We start from the raw sequence: 21,731 nt of genomic DNA, 5'->3' as shown, positions 1-21,731 counted from the left end.
CATAATAGGGGCTTAGGGTAATGATTGTCACGATTCTTTTTCAGTTACAGTACTGAGAGCAGTTTCAAAGATGTTGATTAAACTCCCACTATAAGGAGATTCCTTGAAAATAATTCACAACAGATTACAAAGAAAAAAAAGCTTAGAAATTTTGTAAAGGTAAAAGCATTGTGTATTATTGGGTTAAAAACAAAAAAAAACCCAAAAACCAGAACCCAACAACAGTAATGATACAAATACTGTATAATATTCAATAGCTTTAAAGCATAGTTTAATCCTCAGTTAGGCTGCTGAGTTACCATCCTTCCTGAAAGGCAGTGTGGAACTTGCACCGCTCCAGGGAACAGGACTGGGACTGATTTTCTAAAGTGCATTTCCCTCTTGCTCTCTGTGAAAGGTGAGTACTGGTGGTATGGCTCCTGCCACAGCTGAAGAAATTCACTGCCTTTAGCACTGGGCTGAAAGGACCAGGATACTGGGAAAGGACAGTGAGAGTGATGCCAATGTCTCAAGGGAGAGGCACAGAGGATTTTTATCCTCACCCTTTCCATGTTGTGTATTCACATTGCAAGCCTCAAATCACCTCATAAAAGGGAAAATTTGCTATTATTTCCTAAGTTATTTCACGGCCTCAAGGATCTGGAGGAAGTGAAATCAACTCTTTATTTTGCATGGGTGGTTATGCTCACAGGGCTACTTAGAAAGCAAAACTTGGGCCAAGTGATTCCTTGCCTCCTCTCCATCCAGCATGACAGAAGGCAGGAACCTACAGCAATAAATGAACTTTGAGACAAAATGTAACTGCTCTGCAAGAATGGAAAGCACTCACTGCAGCTATGGCACTCAGTATCTTTGAATACAAAATCATTTCTCATTGAAAAGCCAATCACTTTCTGCAGAAATCTAGGAAGGAAAGTATCCAAGCTGGACTTTATAGATGGCTCTTCCTCTCTGTGCAGGTGCAACCAGTATGCCCTTCCTCATGGTTTCAGGGTCTTACAAACAATCCCCAAAACATGGCAAAATCTAGGAGTCAAAAACTGAGTACAAAGAAATACAAAGAATACCAACCACACGTCTCGGCTCAGTTGTGTCATCAAGGCCACAGAATGAATGCTAGTGAAAAAAACAAAAAAAGGAACAAAAACTATAACATAAGATCAAAAGAAAATGAGGAAAAAAGAAAAGAAAGAAGATGTAAGATATGTAATATGAAATCCAGTGACATTACAGCAGTTAGTCTTACATCATTAATTGAGTTCATCTGAAAGAAAGACACAGTGTACCAATCTTACTCTAAAAGCAGTAAAAAAATCAGTATTTGAGGGCAGTTTTACAATGGCAAAATCTGTGGATTTTTTAACTTCATATATATTAGGCTTGATTTTGTGATTCACTTAAAGAAGTACTTATAATTACACACACTAAATCTTTCCTGAATCAAGGCTTACCAATCCAAGGGCACAACCTAAATGCAACTGAAACAGCAGAGAATCAGCTTTGAGAAGAGCACAGCGTGTTTAAACAGCATTTGTTCCTAATATATCAACCCACAGATTAAAACTGAGATTTTATATTATTCTTCTGTACAGGCTCTAGAAACAGGACAGTTTGCTGAAGAATTTATAGGGAAGAAATACTGTAATACTTTTGTTTTGATTTTACACAAAACTTAAAAACTGAATCCACTCCTAAAGGAAAATGAAAAGTCATACTCAGACACAGTAAGTGGTGCATCCCTTAGCTACCACCAGCTATAAATGCTGCTGTTCCTTCAAAAGCATAAGGATCTTCTGCCCACAAGAAATTATTGTGCTCAGCATCAGTAGCATGCAAGTGTCAGTCTGCACATTAACACATTAAACCTTGAGAAGAACAATGAGGTAAAATGATACCATCCATTGCTTCCCTGAAAACACAATCTTCCTTTGGGCCATCAGAATGGGATTTAATCCCAGGGAAAAAATAATTCAAATGTAATAGGGATAGAAGGAAGCCCTAAGCCTATCCAGAAGCTGAAGGTCAATAGAAAGAGATGAAGCTTTTTTGAGGTCTCTTGCTAATGTAACATTAAAGCAAAGAGGATGTTAATCATTTTAACTCATTACCAGCTTTCTGCTAAGCTTGTGATTAAGCTCTTTCTTTTCCAATGCTTTTCCACATCCATCCGGCTGATGAACCAGCAGAGATAATGCTATTTTCCATTTCCAAAATTATCAGTCTGGCTAATCCTATACCTGCTCTGTAAACTCTAATGGCAATGCCTTAAAGGCCTGCATTTTGGCAAGAGCAACATCTAGAGATGTTTTATTTTTTAGAACAGGTGGATAAACAGTAATATTTGAAATAATTAATATGTACAAGTATTGTCTATCCCTCAACGTTTCTCTGCTTTGAGGAGTTAAGTGCAGCACCTTAGACATCACTGGCTGCTAGGCAGGAACAGCTTCAGGCACAGACATGGTCTGGGGCAGAAGAGGGCAAAGGCAGCAGAAGAGCCCTTTTAAGGGTGAAAAGAGCCCTTTTAAGGATTAATAGTGCCCGTGTTTCTCTGTCAGTGCCAACATGGAGCACTGCCCTACCAACAGATGCAGACAGAGCAGCTCCAGCCATGTCATTGAGGGGGTGATGTAAAGCATTAATTAGCAACAGCAGCAGACAGCCCAGCTCCTGCAGGCTCTTCTGCTCTTCCACAAACCCAGACAGGTATCACAGTCTCAAAAGTGCAGGATAAGTACAGCAGAGCAGAGACAACTGCTGTGGGAGCAGAAGGGGCTGAGGAAGATGCTGAGGGAATTGGAATAGTTGCTGGAAGTGCAACTGGGAGGACTGCCACATCCTGGAAGCAGATGAAGGGATGCTGGATCAGAGAAGGGTGAGGAAGAAACTTTTCCACACCCAGTTGAGCTGCTCCCTGAATCCTCCCTCTTTTATGCCAACCCCACTGAGCCCTTTCAACTCCTTCCAGAGTCCTGCAAAAGCTTTCCTTTTGCCCTTTTACCCATTCTCATCCCAAGAGAAAAATACAATGAGAACTGCACTAAGGTCTCCATTCTGCCCAGCAGTAGGTTTATATAGGATTACATGCCCATAAATGCTGAAGAAATTGAACCTGGGACATGACTCTTGTTGGCATCTAGGCAGTGGTTCAGCAAAGGTAACATAACTAAAACACTCTGCTGGGGCTGGAGAAAAACCCATTGTCAGTCCATGCTCTCTGCAGAGCAGCCTAAACTCCACAGACCTGGGAAAACCTGAGCCCACACTCCACAAACCTTGCACCATCCCTTGCTTGGGAGCCACAGTGACACAAATTCATTTGCTGTCTGAAGCCTTGGTCAGAGCTTCTTTCAAAAAAAAAAACAGATCCATTTTATCAACCTTTTTCTATATTAAAACAAGAAATACTCCTTAATTGTAGCGTTTCGCAGGCCCTTCCCTAATTTTGTTTTATTTTTCAGTATTTGAAAGTTTTGCAAGGCAATGCTGCCAAATACGGCTGAGCTAACCAATTTTTTCAGAGAAAAAAAGAATCTTTGTTCTTTTTTGTTCTAAACCACAGCAAATCCTCCTTCTACTAGTCTAGAGTCTCCCCAGGCTCCTTGATTCCTTCCTGTAATTGACAGAAATCCTGGATAGGAAATAATTTTGAGCAGATTAGAGACAGAGCTGCATTTCATGCTGCAATGACTCAAACTCAAATTTTTATCTCACTTTAAAATAGATTTTGTGATATTAGATTAAGTACTATTAACATCAGTGCAACAGAGAAAAACAATTTTCTGTGGGAAAAAATATTTGTTGATACTGCCCAGATATAAATTTACCTTTTCCTCAATTTCTTTGAGTTGCCTCTTTTGAAGTTCTATTTTATCTTCTAGATCTCGAATTCTCTGCAACAGAAAAAGCAAAATAGACATTATTATACCTAATTTGAAAAGGATGTGAATAAAAAAGATGAGAAATAGGTTAAAAATAAAGAGAACAAATGCCCATTATTACTGTAACACTTCCTTTACAGCTATATTAGGCATTTCCATGGCAGAATTTTCCACATTTCCATGAAACCATGGCAATTCAAACAAGCTGCATGTTCAGAATGTCATGTTTATACCAGGAAGTCTACTCACCACCACTCATTATTCAAAATTTTCACATATACACACAGACAATTCCATTTTGCATCAAAATTCTTTTTTTTTTTTGTCCAACTGCCAGTTTTTCTGCTTACCTAGACAGTCAGCAGACACTATCACCTTTCAACCTTTAATTTTCTTTTCCTATGAAACATAACCATGCTTCTAGCATAGTCAGGCTATACCACAGGAAAGAGAATGCACAGATTTTCAGTTTACCACAAAGACACCATCCAGAGACTCAGCTCTGTCCTATTACCAGTCACCTCCCACCAGAGCCAGATGGAATGTTTCCTTCACTGTAGCTCCCCATATTTTTAAGGATTTTTCTTGTTCAGTTTCACAAAGATTCTTCAAAAACATGACTGCTGCTGGGTCCACTATCTTATTCTTTTCTGTGTCACATATCTCCTTATTTCCTTTCTGTAAGTCACACTTCTTTTTTATTATTTTTATTTTTATTTTGATGTTGAGGGTCTTATACAATTTAGATGCTTTTTATTACACTTTTATATTGTACTTGTTACAGATAAAGTAGGCTATAAGTAATTTTTTCTATAGGCAGAAACCTGAAATCTTCTACTAACAGTCACTGGTGATCAAGAAACAACTTCATACAATGAGTTTTTTTGGGGATTACCCAATCTCAGCCTGGCCTACACCAGCTAGGGGTGTTAACAGTTCCTGACCTTGGAAAGACAAATTATCACCTCCTCTAACGTGGATGGCATAGGTGAGTGCAATTAATGCAGCTGCTGCTGCCTCACTCCCAAATTATTTCATGCCTCTCAAACTGATGCAAACAACAGTACCTGTTTCAAAACAACAGCCAGTCATGACTCACAAACCCGTGTGTATCAGCTGCTGCTGGTAGTTGTTACCTGCATTCAGCCCTAAGACCTCAACCAGGGTAAATGCTCCACACTCATAGCCCAGGACAGCTGCAGCAAGGCAGCAGTGAGCCAGCGACCAAACTGCTTTGGAGAAACATGGAGTTTGGCCTGAAAATCACAAATCTAACCTGGAACTATTCCAAAAACGAGGTACACACAACCCTGCAGTTCACTTTTCCTCGGGCATGCTCCTCCACACAAATGTTGAAGACAAGCCTTGAGAAAAAAAGCTTTGTTATCATTGCTCCTGTTTCAAAATTGAAGATTTAACTTAAAGCCTGTTTTGAATACTATACATGCAGTGTAAGTCAATCAAAACCTACACTATATCATACTGCAGTCCTCAAAGATTTCCCCAGATAATGCTCAAACCAGCATGAGCCAGATTACCCTCAGGTGATATAAGTGAATGCACCTTTGCTGACAATCACAAATGCCCCAAGCACAGCTGTATTAATTCCACTTTTCCTCTATTGCATTTAAATTGATTTACAGCTCATCTACACCCTGTTCAAGGCAAGCCTATCTCCCAAGTGATCATCTTCATGTACTGCATGTAGCTGGAATGTTACAATACTGTGAAAAACCATGGGATGAGAACAGACAGTTGGAATCAGCCCCAACATCTCTAATCCATCAGGTTAGAATCCTGTTTCTCTCCAACTCATTACAGCTATGCTGATTCCTGCTTCTAACCACATCCCAGACCTGACTGACAGAATTCAGTTCTCTGAGGGTTGCGCTCTGATGCTCTCAGATAAAATTTGACCACAGTGAGATACGTGGAGAGAAGCAATTTTTTAAAATATCATTTCCCTCTTCAAGATTTATCATGTGAAGATATTTTTCAATAACTCCTGAGACTCTGCCTTTAGAAAAAAAAAAAAAAAAAGAATATAAAGAAAAAAAAAATATAAAATAATTTAAAGCCACCCAACATCTGGTGGCTTTCTCACCTCAGGGTTTAGAGCAAGTGTTCCTCTCTAAAAGAACAAGTTAATTAGGATAAGATGGCATTTTTAGGATTTGGGAATTCTGTTAATCAAGTAAAAATCGAGATGTTATTACTCCCTCATGAATTTTTCATCTTTTCAAGATTATAGCTATCCAGCTTTTTTCTCCAACTATTCAGAGCGGTTCTAAAAAAAGGGCTGAGGCTTCCATTTTCCAATTCCTTCCCATAATAACTGTTAAATTTTGGGAGATGGAAGATAGATAATAGTTTTAAGGTGAAAAAACATATACTTTCTTAAAAATCACTTAAAATACAAAGACAACCTACCAGCTGAAAGGGAATACACAAAGGACTGAATCTCTGAGAACTGAAAAATCTACAAAAACCCCTCAAAACAACTAAATTGGTAACAGTAAGGCAGATTGTGCTGGTTTTGGCTGGGGTAGATTTAACTTTCTTCACAGTGGCTGGTATGTTGCTGTGTTTTGGATGTGTGCTGAACACAAGGTTGATAAAACAGATATGTTTTTGCTGTTGCTGAGCAGAGCTCACACAGAGCCAAGGTCTTTTCTGCTTTCCACCCTCAACTCTGGCAGGGAAGTTGGAGGTCAGTGGGGGGCTGGGAGGAGACACAGCCAGGACAGGTGACCCAAAGTGACAAATGGGATATTCCAGACCATGTGACATCATGCTCAGTGTATAAAGTGGGAGGAAGGAGGCAGAAAGGGGAATATTTGGAATGGTGGTGTTTGTTGGCTCCAGTCCCTGTTACATGTGATGGTCCTTGCTCCTCTGGAGATGGCTGAACACCTGCCTGCCCATGGGGAGTGGTGAATTGATGTCTTATTTTGTTTGGCTTCTCTGTGCAGCTTTTGCTTTCCCTATCAAACTGTCTTTAGCTTCAACCCATGAGTTTTCTCGTTTACACCTCCAATTCCTTCCAGATCCTGCTGGGGAGGGAGGGAGGGAGTGGCTGTGTGGGGCTTGGCTGCCAGAGGGGGTGAAAGCACAGGAGCTCTCTTTGGTGCCCAATGCTCTGTTTGGTGGCCAGTGTGGGGCTGAATGGTTTGAGATAGCAGGTTTAATTGGGATGCACTAGATTGAATTTGCAGCTCTCAGTGCTGTTCAACCTAGGATCAGCAGGCTCCTGTTCCTGCCCTGGGGCTTGATTACCTGATTGTGTGTTAGAATCTACTGCTCAGTAGTGGCCACTTTGTGCTTTTCCTGCCTGCTGCAGTGCTGTACTGCTTATCACCTCACTGAATTGTGCCTGGGAAGGTTCTGATAACAGCCATGGTGCAGGGCCTGGGCTGGCAGGTGCCCAGGGCACTGCTGCTGCCCTGCACAGGGTGGGCACAGCTGCAGGGCAGGCACTGATGGGTATAAATGTGTGCTCAGAGCTGCGCCACACTTGGTGCTGAAGGCAGCTGAATGTTTAAACAGCTTGTATTCCTCTCATATGAGTGCAAATCATAGTGACAGAATACTTTTGCTGCCAATGAGTAAAATTTTGTAACTAAGTTCTTTGCTGCAGAAATGAAAGAGTCCAAATCTAGACAGGTCAAAATTTGTTTTAAAACACAACCTTGGGCTGGAATTGTTCATCAGGTACCAAAGCTTGGAGTTGTTTGCTCCTAGCTGTTTCCTTGCTTCCCCCTGGAGGATTATCCAGGAGGATGAAGTGGGTAGCTATTCCCATGAATATCCTCTGATTGCTCAGGGACAGACCTGGCAGATAACCAGCATAGTTCGGCTATTAATATATCCTGAAAAATATGATTTAATCATTTATTTCTATTTAACTGTAGAGAAAGCCTTAGTATTTAACACATAAAAAGAATAATTTTCTCTTGTTGAACCTCTCTGCATTTACTGCATTATCTTGATCACAAAGATGGCAATTTCCAAAAACAACTTTAAAAAATACATGTATGATAAATGACCATAGCTGTAACAAAAAGGTATCTCCTAGAAGTAGCAAGATATGTTCATCAGTCAAATGCTACATTTAATTACTGAGAAGGAAATTACACAAAAGTTAGAGCTACCAATTAAGACCAAGGCAGGACTCTTTGAGATTCAGTATAAGCCTTTACATTTTACCTACTGTTCCTTTAATTTGCAAGAATTACCAATCAACAAGCTGTGGACTCTCAGATTCCAACACTTGATTAAATGCTTTTAGTATATTCTGATTTATGTTTGCAGAAGTGTGACTAGGACAACAAATCATGCAGAATTATTTCATTGTTATCACGAAATTCTACATATTTTTATGCTTCAGTGTATAAATTGACAATCATTAAGTTGAGCTTCTCCTGCCATGTGGTATAGAGTGGTAACAATTGTGCTATAAAAGATGAATTCACTTCTACCCATGACATGGCTTGCAGGAACCTTGCAAATCCAATATATTTTCAACAGTACAAAAAAAGTGTGAGGAAGCAACAAAATTGACTCTATTTTGCTTTCAGAACCTTGATAAGTCTCAGCTAAAAAGAAAGGCACAGGCTGTTCTTCATTTCATTTTTAAAAAGAGAGGGTAGGAATTATTGATAGGCAGCCTGAGTCCAGCAGAGTGTTTGTGTTTCCTTTGGAGCCCCTAGCTTGGTCACAGCCAGAGAGAGGATTAGGGACAATGCAGGGCAGAGCTCTGCTGGGTTCCAGCAATTCCTGTCTTGCTGCAGCTAATAGCTGCCCCTCAGTCACAGGAGTGCACCTTTTTTGGGACTGACAGGATTCATGAGAACAACCCTGTGTAGTCAAATCATACAATGGAGTTACTGTAGGCAAACAAAGAGCCAAAGTCAGGCAAAAACAGAGCAATGGGAGTGCAACCATGCCAGAGAGGAGAGTAAACATAAGGGATGGACTCCTAACACTGTCCACCTTGCCCGCATTCAAAACCAAAATGACAAAATAATGAATACATGTTTCTCATTGATTTTATTACAATAGTAAATAAAATCTCATCACAAAATAATATAGATGGTGCCTTTGCAAATATTCCCTGCATGCAGCTTCCCTGAGTTTTGAAAGAGGGCTGGACCAGCCCCTATTTCAGCATGGCAGGCACCTGCTCGATAAATAAATCATTCCTGCACTAGCAGCGAGTTTGCTGCCTCTCCTGAGTGAGTGCTCCCAGGCAGGCACGGCACAGCCAGGGCTGAGCACTCCCTGTGCAGAGCTATCAGCAGATGGCTCTGCTGGCCAGGCTATGCTCAGCAGAGCTGCAGCTCTGCCAGGAGGGGGGCTCAGCTCACAGATCCACCCCACTGCCAGACAGACACAGAAAAAACTATGCTCAAGATGCCTTACTTATTATTTAGTTGCAATTTGAACAGACTTTTAAGTTGGATTATAAAACTTTTCTTCATAGTCATTACACATGCAGCACATGTAGCAAAGTGGGAGGCACAGATGTAACAGCCTAAAAATGCTAACAATTAGGTAAAGGAGAGCACGCCCAGAAGGGTCAGGCAGCTGAAGAACACATTTCCTTTGGAAGTCTGCAATGCCAAGACAGGCAAAGACTGCTCCTAATGGAGGCACTACATATGACAATGTTACTAACAGTCACAAAAGGGACATTTACCATCAGTCAAGCACAGTATGTAAATTATATGTTCACTGACTGCAGGCTACTCCAGTTTAGTTCCTGGAGAGATCCCAAACACAAAGGGCTGTCCAACTGCCCCAAAAGCAAGAAATTTGGCAATTTTTTTCAGCAGTAGAATTAATGTGCAGAAGATTATAGTCATAAATGCTCATTAACCCTCCATTTCCTTTCACCTCATGATGGAAACTTCATTTTTCTGGGAAACAGGATCCGCTTCTTGAAATCCAATGACTCACTTAAGCAATTCTTTTTGGTAAACTTGGATGACAAGTACCTTCCAGTACTGTCAGGGAAATTAAGATAGGTCAGCTCTTGAGTAGCAGAGAACTGAGCCACCAAGATGGGACCTCCCAGCAGGTCTGACCTTCCTACAGAGTGGGAGTGTCTAAGTCTGACAGAAGCATTGCTTTATAGGCAGTATGTACCTGAGCTGGCCTTGGTGGACCAATTCAGGTATCCCTGCACCTACAGCTCAATTTTCCTGATGGCTGGAAAATTTCCAGCATCCTTGCTGCACTCTTGTACAAGGGAGTCATGACAATAATCAATCTGCATCCAAACTGAGCACGAGGCTAGATAACCCTGCATGCAGATTGATTCTTGTCATGGCTCCCTTGTACAAGGATGCAACAAAAAGGATAAAACAGTATTTAGAACTGAATTGAAGACAAAGAGTCCAATGAAATCATATTAGTACACTTCCAGTAAAGAGCCAGCCAGCTACTGATTTCTAAACGCAAATTTCTGTCATTTGTAGCATGCTTTGGTTCCTGCAGCTACACTGCAACCCCAAGATTGCAAGCCACACCTCTGGGAAGTCTGAGGAATCAAAGTTTAGGCAAAATGCAAGCAGCATGATGGTGGATGTGTGCCTGGAAATATTACTTTACTTTCACTAATAGAGACATTTCAGTAACAGGCTTAGAAGACTCAGCTTGTGCTTTAGCCAAAACGACAGTATTGCTCCATTTAAAAAGAAGAAGGTTAATGGCATTCCCACACAGAACAAATGAAGTATGAGTGCTCAGCATGTGTTTTAATAGCAATCCATCTACATGAAGTACCATTCCCATTAATACTGCTCCCCTTGTAAAGGAGCACTGAAATGAATGGAAATCCTTAGTCTGAGTTCAGTGAGCCCTAGATTGCAGCCTCAGAGATGTCATTCTTATACTGGAGGCAACATTTCAGCCCAGTAATGATTCCTCATAAATTTAGACATGGGAGGAACTTCAGCAATACAAAGAAAGAAAATTGATCCGAGATGGTCACAAGTGCCCCACTGCACTTAAATGCCAGGTCCAGATTTCCTCCCCTAAGCAGCCAAAATGTGTGCACTTCCTCATGTGATTAAACTTGTCTTTCAAGCTACCTCAAGTTCTGATGAGAAATGGACTGTGTCACTCCACAATTACATGGTGCCTTTCACAGATTCCTTTTTTTTTTTTTATTTGATGTGCCAGCTGCCTTTTTAGTTACACAGATGGACAGAATTATTGCATTTTCTCTACATTGGGCAGTGTTGCAGGCTACATGAAGTGGACTTCTTCATCCAAGCCAGTTTACCCACAGGGCTAGTCAGACATTCACAGTCCTGAACCACACCTTGGGTGGCTTCAAATCCTCAAGAAGCTTTGGGAAATGGGGAAAAATCTATCTGAAAAAAAACTTTTGTGACAAATTTTGTCTTTCAGACAATGATCACCACATCATCCTTCATTTAGGTGTCAAACTGTAGAACTGATGTTCTTGTTCCCTAAACAGGTAAGTAAAGAGCCCACCCATATGAATGTACTGTTTTTACAGACAGCAACACCAAGAAGATCAATTAATCTAGACTCAAAATATGCTCCTTGCCATGCTACTGCACTTGTGAAAATACAGAATGTACTAATCAGGGGGGTTAGAAATCACCTTAACAGTTCCTGTGACACACTCTTATTGGATTTACATTCACCAGCAAATCCAAGAAAACAATTTGATAATTTTAGCACAAAGCAGACAAAGAAGGATTTGCTAAGCTGCTTAGAGCCTGGCCCTGAAATGTTGGAAAGGTTCAGGTTAATGTCCTTTCACAGGACAGGCTACATCTGACATGAAACATGTTTTGAAACTCTGAAGCCATCTTATGATCAAGAAGGTATCTCATTCTACAGCAAAATTTAGCATGGGAAATATTTTATCAGTCTGACAGAGGGAAGAATCAATATTGTTTCATTACATCTTTATTTTAAGAAGATTCTGCTCACTGTTAAGACACAGGTATGTAAGATCTTCAGCAGTGTGAATGGCATAACTATGTTACATGTACAAATTTAAACAAAGATGAATATAAACTGACTTGCCTTTAGCTATTATTCAAATCACTAAAGTGATGGATAAACACATTCTTTTCTTGGGCTTTTTTGAAATCCAATGCATTTTAACAGCTGTTTAAAAGCATGTAGTGTTTTAACAATACAATTTGCATAGGCAATTGTCACATGCATTACTCAAGCTGTTGGATCTGCTGCTGGAAGGGTGTGTATTCAGAAATCCAAATGTTCCCTTTAATCCCATGTTCCTAGAATGTGATTTTGCATAATAGTCATAAGGAAACAGAAATGCCACGGCAACAGCATTAGCTTAAGCATTATTGGTTTTGTTGACAGCTTATTTTACTTCATGAATGAAAACTTAGTGTAAATTTCAGCCAGTTGCATATGATAATAATAGATCATTTTGGATGGACTGTACCTCTCTGATTCTCAATCATTATTTTGTTGCTTGCATAGCAGGTAAAAACTTCATTCTTTTCTCTGTTCTGCAGTCTAATTATAATCCAATTAATAGTTACTGATGTAGGAAAATTGTTCTTTTCAATCTTTATTATGCATCTGTAGTTTCTTTATTTGCCTTTCTTTGGAGAATGAACCTTTTAGCAGCTGCACTGATGCATTTCTCAGCATATGTATTCAGTCACAATTGTAGATGTAAGGCAGTGAATTTTATAAATGCATTCAGTCCCAAATAACTATCTGTTATAATCTGATACAAATTACTATATGTATGTAGTATTTATTAGAAAACCTGATTCATCTTTGTTAACACTGAGAATCTTTGAATCTATGCAACAACATATTTTGGTATATAACAGAAGAATATCAACAGTCCTATTGCTTTTTCATTAGGGAAAAACACTAATTTAAGTATTAGCTTTATATTTACACAGAATGGCTATGCTAAGTCTATGTGAGCTCAGAAGACAAAACCCATTCTACATGTTAAAACTGACTCTGTGACAGCCCAGACACATTACGAGGCAGGAAAAAAAAAACAAACAAACAGAAGCATAATGTAATATTTATCATTACATTTAGATTCTTTTACATTCAGATATTTAAATAACAAATTCCTGTGTAGGTAATCATAATGGTGTTTGTATGCATTGGGCATATGAAAATACACTTATCCTTAGCTTCTGTAACAAACTTCACATACTTTCCCTTTTAGCCTTGCCTTTCCTCAGTACCCACTGGCTTTTCCTAAGCATCAGGGTATTCAGGATATCAGATGAGAGGATTTCAGCATTCAAATTTCAGATAAGAGTTTTCTTGATACTAATATTATTGCAAGGCGTACAGTTGTTCTTACTTGGAGTAGAACCTCAGTCAAACATTGTTTAGGACAAATAGAGCAGACCTTTCAGATGTATTTTTTTAGGTATTACAGCAGTCCTGCTATCACCACTTATTCATACAAGTAGCATCACTAAAGCAATAAGCAAAGCAGACACAGTTGAAGACTATATAAAGAAAACATACACAGGGAAACACTGTAAGATAAACATGTAGAAATTACTAAAATTAACCCTCATCTGCCATGCATGTCTGCTGTGGGAAATTACATAAGTTTATTGTGATATTGTCATTATAGCAGCAATAATGTGCTGAGAGACTCCATGCTCACTCCTGCATGACAAACCAATACCACAGGTCAACCATGATTAGCCTAGTCATGATGTGCTTGATGAATATTGATGACAGTTATACAGCTGTGGTATATCAGATGCTTTTAACAGCGATTCATGAAGATAAAAATTGCATTATCAACAGTAATCTATTACATTTTTAACAACAAACTGCAGACCATTAATACTATGGAAAAAAAAAAGAAAAAATCAGTGGTTACCCTAGGTGTACCTCTTCATATTGTATGCAAACAGCTAGCACCTTACCATTTAAGATTCAAAATAAAATCATTAAACCAATAAATCTCAGTGGATTTGGAAGAAAAATAATCTGAGCCTCCCCATTTATTATTATAGCAAGATTCGTAGTAATAATTCACCTAATTTCTAAATTGTGTGACACAGCTGCGAGTTTTTGACCAAGCCAGACTCTCTGGGACAACGCAACATGGCAGAGGAGGGGTTGTCTTTAACTTATCCTCTCTTTCACAAAGCATTGTGCCAGAGAGGACAGATTTAATACAACACCTCCTCATGCCTATCAATGCCTATATTTTTATATATCAATGAGGTACACTGAGCACAGCATCCTCTCTCCCTCCCCAAAAGTTTTCCCATCAAACATTAAACCTTAATAATATTCCTTGGGTGAGAAATAAACCCCAACCACACCCCTTCCCACACAAATATCTATTATAAATGGCCGAGCCTATATGTTCAGATAGATATGGTGACATCCAACCCTATGGATTTGTAAACAAATTGCTCTCCCAGTATGGAAAAGTTGTCCATATAGAAGAGAGCAGGAAGAACTCACGGAGCAATGGCATTTGCCATAGCTTTGTTTGGCCTTTAAGCCAGAAGAGCTGTGCCCTCAGAAAAAACTGCTGGTCAGAAGAAGAAGTAAGGAACTTAGTGAAGAAAATTAGTTGTTGTATCTCAATTTCAAGTGATATTTTGACATTTTAGGATGAAAAAGGACATTGGTGCCTCTGACTTTTCCTTGGTGTCCATAAGAAGCAGGCACCACACCAGCAGTGAATCCTTCTCTGCAGAGTGGCACTTGGAGGTCAGTACCTGATCTGTCCTAAAGCTTTGCCTCCTTCCAGTAAAACATGCAAATAAAGTGCTCATTTCTGCTCCTCTTACTTTTGAATAATCCAATCTGGTCACGAGAGTAAATGCCCTAGTTTAATGAAAACATAGTTAAAATTTTTACAGCTATTTTCTAGCTATTTAAAGCTGGAATTGGATGAGTTCAGCAGTTCATAGATATTTTATATTCAGGTCTAGAAGTAATGTAATGATTTCTTTTACTCTGTAAAACTGAGCTTCACCCAAGAATATTCTAACTCAAGTTAAAAGACAACACACTCAGCTTAGTACAGTACTACAGAACAATTTAGGGGGAAAAAAATCACACTTTTTGATGACACAATAAATTAAACTATCTTTTATCTTTCTTTTTTCCCCTAACAATTTTATACAAAGATAAGACTGCTCTAGGAAATTATTGGACTAGATTAATAAAATCTGTCTTTCATATACCTTGTGACTGGCAGCAGCCATTTTTGGAATTGTGTGTCAATCTGCTGTCCTTCAAGGATTTTCTGTCTTCTCTTTGGATTTAAAATAACTTCAGATGAAATCAGAATAAATTGCTTTTCTATTATAAATTTTCTTCATGTTTGGATACTGCCAACAGGGCAATTTGAATAAATCTATCCTAATTTTAAACCTGCTTCTGCTGACTTTCCCCAGTTTCATACTCCAGAAGCAGCTACAGTAAAACCAACAAGAATATATTTTGGTTTTTAATTTGTTTGATTTATATAAAGCATAATTTGACATTTAAATAGTTACTAGTTTTAGAAGACAAGACTATTACAATATACTTTGAAGGTGAACTAAGCATAATGTTGTGTGGATTTTCTGTACTGGGATTTTTTGGGCTGCTGCTTTTTTTGGGGGGGGGGTTCTGTTTTATGGTTTTTTTTACTTTGCTTAACTGGGAAGTTGATATCACTTCTTCAGAAACATGTTGCTCTGTTTAAAATATCTTTTCTCTGAGATGGATTTTAGAGCTACACAACACATTTTTTTCTCCCTCTAGAAATGATTCAAAGTATATGCATAAAAAAATTACTCTTCTTAACAGAACTCGCTAGTAATGACCTTCAGATTTTCAGAAAAAGCAGTAAAGTCGTTCCACTGCACTGACTATAGCACAAATGTTACTTTTAAATGAAGTCCTGCTAAAAATAAACCAGACATTGATTTCCAAAAGGTTGTAAGAGCAGTGTAGCACAATGAGACTTTTCTGATGGTAACATCAGCACATGCCCTATTGCTGGAAGCAAATAGCACAAGCTGCTCATGACAGATTTTTAATTAACAAGTTTTACCTCCTCCAAATAGAGAGGATGGTGTAAACCAGAGCACCTTCTCTGACTTAGAGGGAGTACTGCCAACATATTTCAGCTGAGGATCCATCCCCCAGACCTGCATGTTGCACTCTGGGTTTAATAAAAGTGTTGTGTGCCTTAGCAAGCAGATCTAATCACACAGCATGTCTAATTTGGCTCCACAGAGGCCTGCTTTCCTTAATGCACAATGGGTATACATGAATGGTTCCATTTATACACTAATGAACAGTAATCATGTGGGGCTGTACACACTCAAGAAGAACAGACCTACCAATGTAATACAAGAGCCCAACTTTCTAAGATATATTTATTTCACTGTAACAAAGTCAATACCCAGTGGCCAATAACTCAAGCTGTACATCTGGACAAAGAAAAACAAATAAAGCAACTCACACCTGGGCAGCCATTTACCCATTTCCTTATGCCCATCCCTGTCCCTCTCAGACAGTCATTCCCCAGGAAGGACATTTACCAGCTCTGTAACACCAGCACCTCACACACTGAATCCTCAGAGTCCCTGCATGAAGCAATTAACCTCTAAGGAAACCTTGCATTCCAACCTATAGCTTTCACCACGTGCTCTCCCATTTCTGCACCCTGCATGTCTGGTCAAGGAGCATTTCTAGGCAGAAGGAGGGAACTCTTTCTTCATCACCAGACTGCCTTGAACCCCTGCTCTAGGACACAGAAACTCTGACTCCAAGAAGACTGCTACCAGGCTGCCAGATAAGCAGAGTTGTTCTTTTGAAGCCCTTGTATCCGGCACACCAGAAGGTAATGAAGGCAAAGTAACAGGCCTTCTGAAGTGATTGTAATTCAAAAATTTCATAGAATTTGGAGTCTTTAATACATTATTTCTGTTTCAGGGAAAGTTTGAGGGTGTTTGCAACAAAGAGACTCTGTATTAAGCCTTGCAGGTCCATCATGTTGTCCTATCATTCTCTGTAACCTCCACTCCAGCAGAGGAAAAAGTGTTGCACGTACTGAGGAGGCACTGCAGACTGTAAAATGTGGCCAGGTCTAGACAAATGTTTTGCCAGAACAAAGTGCAGTGGTTGCTTCCTGATGTTACAGCATCAGCAAAACTCCCCCTGGATGTAAATACATGAGGAAAGGAGGGTACTTATCAGAGATATATTTCACTTAGTGCAGTTTCATCCATTCATTCGGATTCTGTCAGCACAAGTGGGGTTTCATTTGTGTAACACTCAGCTTCTGGCACTTGCTTGTGAGATGAAAGTAATCCCGTGAGAATTAGCCCTCCAATATCCCAGGCAAATTAACTAGCATCTTTGCCTTTGTTTTTCCTGTTTAATAGGGAATGTGTAGGGGGGAGGGCATGTGTGTGTGGGTTAAAAATAGATTACTAAAATGCTTAGATGCTTATTAAGCAGTGGAATTCAGTTTAACATGTCCTGCAGGGCTGTAACATTAGCATGTCTAATGAGATGGGCACAACATGAAACTCTAATGACATCCTATAAAATGGGTCTGGAGACAGGTACATAAACATCCATAGCTAATGAAGCTATGTTTATGATGGCATTTTTGTTTTCTTATGCACTCACCATATTTAACCTTATGTTGTGAAGCAATCTGTGAATGCATGAGCTGGACTAACAGAAGATATGCTCCAGATGTGCACATAAAGTGCTCTAATTGACAGTAAGCAGGGCATGGAACAAATTGGAAAAAAATCTAAATTAAACCCCAGATATACATAAAATATGTATTTTGAGTCCTCTGGGACAACTGTTTCACTTTACAAATCTACTCTTATTTTTTCCTTTCTATTTGCCACTATTACATGAGCTCAACTTAAAGGCTCTGCCCAGGTCCCCAAAAACTACACTCTAACAAGGGACACAAAATGTGTCAAACCACATTCATGGTGAAAACAAAAGACCAAACTATATCTAGTCCGATATTAAAATCTGAAATTGTCGATTATTTAGGTGTAGAGGCATTACTCAACAGACAATATCATTCATACCCATTAAATATCACCAACAACAATATTTACCCTACTGAAAAGAAGTAGGGTATGTTATTGTTTTGAATAAAACATCAACAGTCTGGCTAGGAAATTGGACTGCCTAAGAGACTAACCATTCTCACTAATTTTCAGCTACACTAATAACATTAAACTAATATCTTCTGGCTCCATCTTTATTTACCCAATTTAATATATTTACTCTCTCTTTCTGACGCTTTTAGTGGCAGCTGGTGCCTACCCTCTCCACCTTTCTGTGCACCATTTCTGATGACTAAAACTAGGTGACAACCCATTAAACAAGTTCATCTCCTGCTCTCAATGTTACACATTCCAAACCAACACAACAGAGTCAAGGAGCAGAGAAAGCAAACTTTTTGGAACTCAGAGGTCAGGTCTAGCACTGCCGCCATAAGCACTTCCCACCACTATAGGATGACAGGAGATGATCACAACAGTGCTGGGTCACATTACACCAGTTTCATCTATACTCATCTATAAGCCAACTGGAACAGAGAGAGGCTTGGACTAAACTGAAAGCAGTTCTTGCCCCAGCTCCTGAATCAGCACCTGAAATAGCAACATTGTTCTGGACACATCTGCACAGCACATTTTGGCATTTGCAATATGTGATTTCAGACTTGCACAGAAAGAAGCCAAGCAGTCCACAAGATCTAGGACATCTGCCTACAACTTCCACAGTCTACTATAAAGGAGAGCCAAAATCCTTGGAAACAATTATTTCTGCTGTAGTAATTAATTGACACCCTGAGACATGCAGCTCTCTTCTTTCACTGAATATTTGCACAAAAACACTAGCAATGCTACCAACACTAAATAATTACCGCACTTCAAGGCCAAGACCTTGCCAAATTCAAGTTGTCAATAGTTGTGCTTCAGGAAGAAGTTTGGACAGAAAAGGCTTCCTGAATGAATTTAAAGGAGTGAAAGCTTGTAAGTAGCCTCTTAAAAGACTTCCTGAGACTTCCTTTTTTATTTTATTTAAAAGAGTTCATAAATATCTAAAATAAATAAAAAGGGGAATCTCAGGACTTTTCTGTGTCGCTGCAACCCTGAGATTGTTAAAAGTCTCTTTTCCCAGCCCGGTGCTTGAAGAATGAGTTGGAGTTCTTCAGTTCTTGGTCTCAAGGTTGTTTATTGTGTCTTATCTATAAAAATTTTCTCCTGCCCTGCCGAGGTCCATCCAGCATGACAGTTCCAGGCACTCTGCCTGCCCCCCCTTTATACTAAAAACTATGTATACAATGTTTACAATTACTTTCCAATACCTATCACCTATGTTAGACAGTGAGCTTCTAGTCTAAACCAATCTGTACGTGCCACCATCTCAGCAAAAGATGGAGGCCAAGAAGAAGAAGGAGAAAGGCTGCACACACCCAGATTCCTCCATCTTGCTCCCTGAACCTCCATACCAAAACCCCTACAATCTACTTTTCCACCCCGTGATAACTTCACTAATATTCTACCTAAACTGTTGTGGCTTGCTGGTCTTCATATAAGGTTGGTAATTTGCTCCATAGGTCATATTCAAAACCACAGGTGTTTTGGGCTCTGTGCCAGGGCTTCTGAGCCCCCTGGCAGGGATCTTGGCCGTCCTGGACAGCCAGAGGGATGTTCTGGGTTCCCACAGGGGAAAAAATAAAAACTTGGATTCCTGTAACTGTTTCTGCCTTTACTCCTTTCATAGTGTTAGACTAACAACCTTCCATTCTGACTTTTTCTACTTTAGGCCTCAAACCTGCAACAAGCTCCCATTGGAGTCCTGTGGAAGACTGTGTGGTTGCTCACACATGAAAGGTTGTGCAACAGCACCTTGTGGTGAGACAGTGCCTTGTTCTGAGTGTGCACCATGCCCAGCACACCCAGGTGCTGACACCACACGCTCCTTGGCACGGGAGCTGTACAGAGACCAGACTGAACACAACTCCACGAGGTGAGGGTGAAGCGATGCTGTCGTACGGGCAGTGGCAGCAACCACAGAGGTAACACCAACACCAAGGGGGAGGAGAGAGAACCACCGGGATTACCTGCTGGGCCTGCTGCAGCAGCTCCATCCTCTCGTGCAGGATCTGGCTGTCAAACTCCCGGCTCTGCCTCAGGATCTGCCGCCGCACCTTCTCCACCGCCGCGCGCAGATCCTCCCGCTGCGCCTCCGTCAGCGACTCGCTGGCCCGCCGGCCGGGATCCTGCTGCAGGGCATTATACAGCGTGGCCTCCAGCTCCTGGATTTTCTAGTGCAACCCAAAGCACACACAGACAGGCTGGCGTTTGAATCCAGCAGGCAAACGACCCACCAAGAGCTAGAGGAGGAGGCTAGCAAGGCAGGAGGGCAGGATGGACACAGACAGGCAGACAGAAAGCAGCAAGCGTGAGCGGTGAGGAGCATTCCACACAGAGCGCACGCAGCATCCTGGCACGGATGGACACCTGGGAGATGGGTCCTGCTCTAGCAAATCATTGATTCTTCCATTTAAGAAAGATTCAGAAGATAGGTCTGCATTCAGTACCTGATAAAACTCCAAATCTTGCTGCTCAACATTACAAATTTAATTCAAACTAACAGATTTCCTTCAACTGCAGCTGAATTGTTAAGCCATCCTATAAAATAAAAAGACCCCAGGAAAAACTGTGAACAGAAATCTCGCTCTCCCTCTCTGTGGCCCTAGTGACCTGATAGCCACGGCTCACAGTCTGTGTCACTGGCTTAGCTCCAAGCTGCCATAAGCAATGAAGGAAGGAACACTTGTATACACTAATCCCTCATCCATCTCTTGCTGTCTGCCAGATTACTAACATGATTCTCATGCACTGACCAAAACTGCAGTACTTTGCAAAGCCCACAACACAGGAGAACTTCAGATTCACGTGGATAATTGTACTCCCAAGAGGAAAGGCAGGAATCATGGCAGTGTTTCCTCGATTACTGGGGCTAGCATGATCTTATCAAAAACCAGCATCCAGACTAACAATATTTGGATCAAGAGCATCTGACCACATCCCTTTGGCCCTCAGAACACCTTTGTGAGGTAGGTAATTCCATCCACATTAGTGATGCATAAACAGCTGCACAGAGAGGTTAAATGGCTTGCCCAAGGTCACAGTGCTAGAAATAGTGCCTGCTTGCTTTATCTCTGTTATCTGCTCTGAGCACTAGACCTTGCTTCTTCTCTGAAAATATTTTCCACTCAAGAAATATTTACGATGTATAAATAGTGCTTCAGGCCATTATATTTTTGATTTTTTGATTTCCCAAAGTCTCACTATTTGCAAAGATGTGCGTGTAGTTTTACCAATTCCTGGATAATTCCCGATTGTTGTTTAGCCTGAGAAAAGGCAAGGTTGTAGCTTCCCTTTTGAAAATGAGGAAGGGTAAGGTTGAATAGGATCGCACAGGAAAGAATCGCAGAGGAAGAACAGGCATTCCTGGTTTAGGATAGGTTAGCAGTAATACTTACAAATGCTTCAGGAAAAGAAATAATGGAAAAGTTCTAAAGTAATTTCTGGTGTATTTTAGCAGCCATGTTTTTTTTTCATACATAAACCAGCTTCCAGATGTACCAACAAGATGTTTGCATATCATAGAATAAAAAATGCAATGCAAAAATGTTACACTTGTAAGTACTATAATCCATTCCTAAACTTTTGTTTAAGAAATACTTGATTTCTAGTCTGGCAGGAAAAAATAGATAATAAAGTAAAAAACAGTCCTATTTATAATTAAAAGAAAAAAAAAAACAAA

General features: G+C 40.1%; 1 protein-coding gene across 6 annotated transcripts in view; it reads right to left on the bottom strand.

Moving 5' to 3' along the window:
* Window positions 1-21,731, bottom strand: part of JAKMIP1 (janus kinase and microtubule interacting protein 1) — a 226,327-nt gene that overhangs the window by 85,619 nt on the left and 118,977 nt on the right. For 3 of the 6 annotated variants that reach the window (XM_058025243.1, XM_058025248.1, XM_058025244.1), the window contains 3 exons: window positions 20,020-20,223; window positions 3,828-3,893; window positions 1,072-1,116 (listed from right to left, as the gene is read on the bottom strand). In XM_058025243.1, coding sequence (XP_057881226.1) covers window positions 1,072-1,116; window positions 3,828-3,893; window positions 20,020-20,223 — 315 coding nt within the window. Of the gene's footprint in view, window positions 1-1,071; window positions 1,148-3,827; window positions 3,894-20,019; window positions 20,224-21,731 lie in introns of all 6 variants that reach the window. The other 3 variants (XM_058025246.1, XM_058025249.1, XM_058025247.1) reach the window with 3 other exon arrangements.

This window comes from Melospiza georgiana, chromosome 5 (assembly GCF_028018845.1).
Source record: "Melospiza georgiana isolate bMelGeo1 chromosome 5, bMelGeo1.pri, whole genome shotgun sequence".
NCBI classification, from domain to species: domain Eukaryota; kingdom Metazoa; phylum Chordata; class Aves; order Passeriformes; family Passerellidae; genus Melospiza; species Melospiza georgiana.
The sequence above is the reverse complement of the archived record's forward strand: the minus strand, read 5'-3'. Positions and strand labels throughout refer to the sequence as shown.